Genomic DNA, 2100 nt, shown 5'->3' on the forward strand with positions numbered 1-2100 from the left:
TGTCTCCGGCCGGGAGTTTGGCTGGAGGGACTGCGGTAGTGGATGTGGCGAGGGTTGCCGGGGCGGTTCTCCTAGCTGGGGGTGCTGGAGTTTCTGGTGTCTTCTTCTTTCGTCGTCGACGTCTCTTGCGCCGGGCGTTGTGGATCTCTGCTTGGGGCCTAGTTGAGGGCTGGGTTTGTGTTGGGGGAGGGTTAGGCTGCTCTTCCAGTTCTTGGCGGGGGGTGGGTGCTTGACCCCAGGCTGGGCGTGATGGTGGGGGAGCGGGCACGAACAGAGGCTGCTGCTGCTGGGAGGGGGGTGGTGCGTTCCGCGCTTCGCCTTGAGGGTTTTGTCTGCCACCAGGGAGCCGTCGGATGCGTTCTGGACAGCGAGGATGCCATGCGTGGTGCTTTTTTTGACAGTTGGGGCACCGAGCCGTGGTGGCCTGGTTCTCCTTGTGCTTCTCTATGCACACTTCCGTTGCGTGTGCTAAGCTGCATACTCCGCATCTCGTGGTGTTGGGGCAGCAACTCTGCAGGTGGTTATATCGTTGGCACTTGTAGCACCGTATCGGCTCTCGGTCGTAGGGCCTTAGGGCGTACTTTCCCCATGGCCCCAGGTCGAGTTTTTCCGGTAGGGGCCCCTCAAGTTCTACCAGAACCTGGCGGGTTGAAACTTTGTCCCGCGTATTGCGGAGCCGTTCCGCCCTGAGGACGCTGGGGTGGTCTCCCACCGCTTCCAGGGGCATATCCAATGGAAAGCGTTGGAGGATACCCTTGGTGCGCTTGTCGCTGGGGTCCAGAAGCACCAGCTTAGGAGTGGGACCCTGTGCGAGGGTGCGCATCCTAGACGTGCTATCGTCGTCCTTGGGGGTGAGTACATACTCCCCTTTCAGATTTGGCCTGATGGTCATGCTTAGTCCGGGGTTGGCTCGCTGGAGGGATAGTATGGCCTGATACTGGCTGGTGTGGCTGTTGGTCTCCCCGAGTTTGAACTTTGGAAGACCCGTCGTTCGAGGGGCGCGTTGCTTTTTGGCGGCGCCGACCACTGTCCATCCGTCGTCTCCGTTGCCGCTGCTATTAGGGGAAACGCTACCGTCTGCCTCAGTGGTGCTCCCTCTGCTGCTGCTTGCCTCGGTGATGCCTGCGCATGCGCCGTCTGAAGTGCTCCTTCCATTGTCATTACTATCTCGATCCTCGGGGTCCATAAAGCACAGATCAATATCTGAAGGTACATGACCTTTGCTGATCTTTGTCTTCGGTAGCCCATCTGCTGCTTCCTCGTCCTCCGAGTCATCAAAGATGCTTCTTTTCTTCATAGCGGACACAGCACCGGACGAGTGTAGTCAGCTATGGGACAGCTATGTGATAATGAAAGTTGTAAGGATTCACCCCGCTACCGATGGGTCGCACCACTGTGCACTCCCGTGGAACAAATGTCCCGCGTAGCATGTATATCACGAATAAAAGAAATTGGAACAAGAGCACAAAATCCATCAATATCATAAACATACAAAAAGGAAGAGATACATTGAAATAAATAAGAAAAGCAGTATGAAAAAATGCCCCCCAAGATTGGGCATAAAGGCTGTACGACGTGGCATGCCACAACGGTACGCGGAACAAAAGTCATGTAACGCATGCCACCACCGTTAGTAAATTTCAAAAATAAATAAAATTACATACATAAAAATGAAAATAAAATGGAATGATACAAAACACATCAAGAAACACACTACCGTCATGTCGAAACAAAAACAAATAAAACACACAACATAAACATATTAAGAAGTAAGCTTCTTCTCCAGCCTATCCTTCGCCCCCTTATAAATTGGGTTTAAAGTGATGCACCTATTGACACTATTATCATCACTTGACCAAGCTTCCAAGAATAACCTGGTGCTTTTTCCACTACCTCCGTATTTCACTTCCGCGTTTTGCCAGTCCATTTCGTGTCCCGTTTCCTCGCAGTGTCTTGAGACGGCCGAACTCATGTCCTTTCTACCAACAGCCCTCTGGTGTTCTCTCAGTCTTGTCGCCAATTTCTTGCTCGTTTCCCCAACATAATGTGTCTCGCAGTCCTTGCACCTAATATCGTAAACCACCCCTATTCGGTCCGTTT

General features: G+C 52.6%; 1 protein-coding gene across 1 annotated transcript in view; it reads right to left on the reverse strand.

Annotated features, from left to right (window-relative positions):
* Nucleotides 1-1324: 1324 nt before the first annotated feature.
* Nucleotides 1325-2100, reverse strand: part of LOC143033589 (uncharacterized) — a 2280-nt gene continuing 1504 nt past the window's right edge. Inside the window, exon 2 of the mRNA XM_076199080.1 lies at nt 1325-1339. Coding sequence (XP_076055195.1) covers nt 1325-1339 — 15 coding nt within the window. The remainder of the gene's footprint in view (nt 1340-2100) is intronic.

Source organism: Oratosquilla oratoria, chromosome 16, assembly GCF_046742065.1.
Source record: "Oratosquilla oratoria isolate Oo_2021 chromosome 16, ASM4674206v1, whole genome shotgun sequence".
NCBI classification, from domain to species: Eukaryota; Metazoa; Arthropoda; class Malacostraca; order Stomatopoda; family Squillidae; genus Oratosquilla; species Oratosquilla oratoria.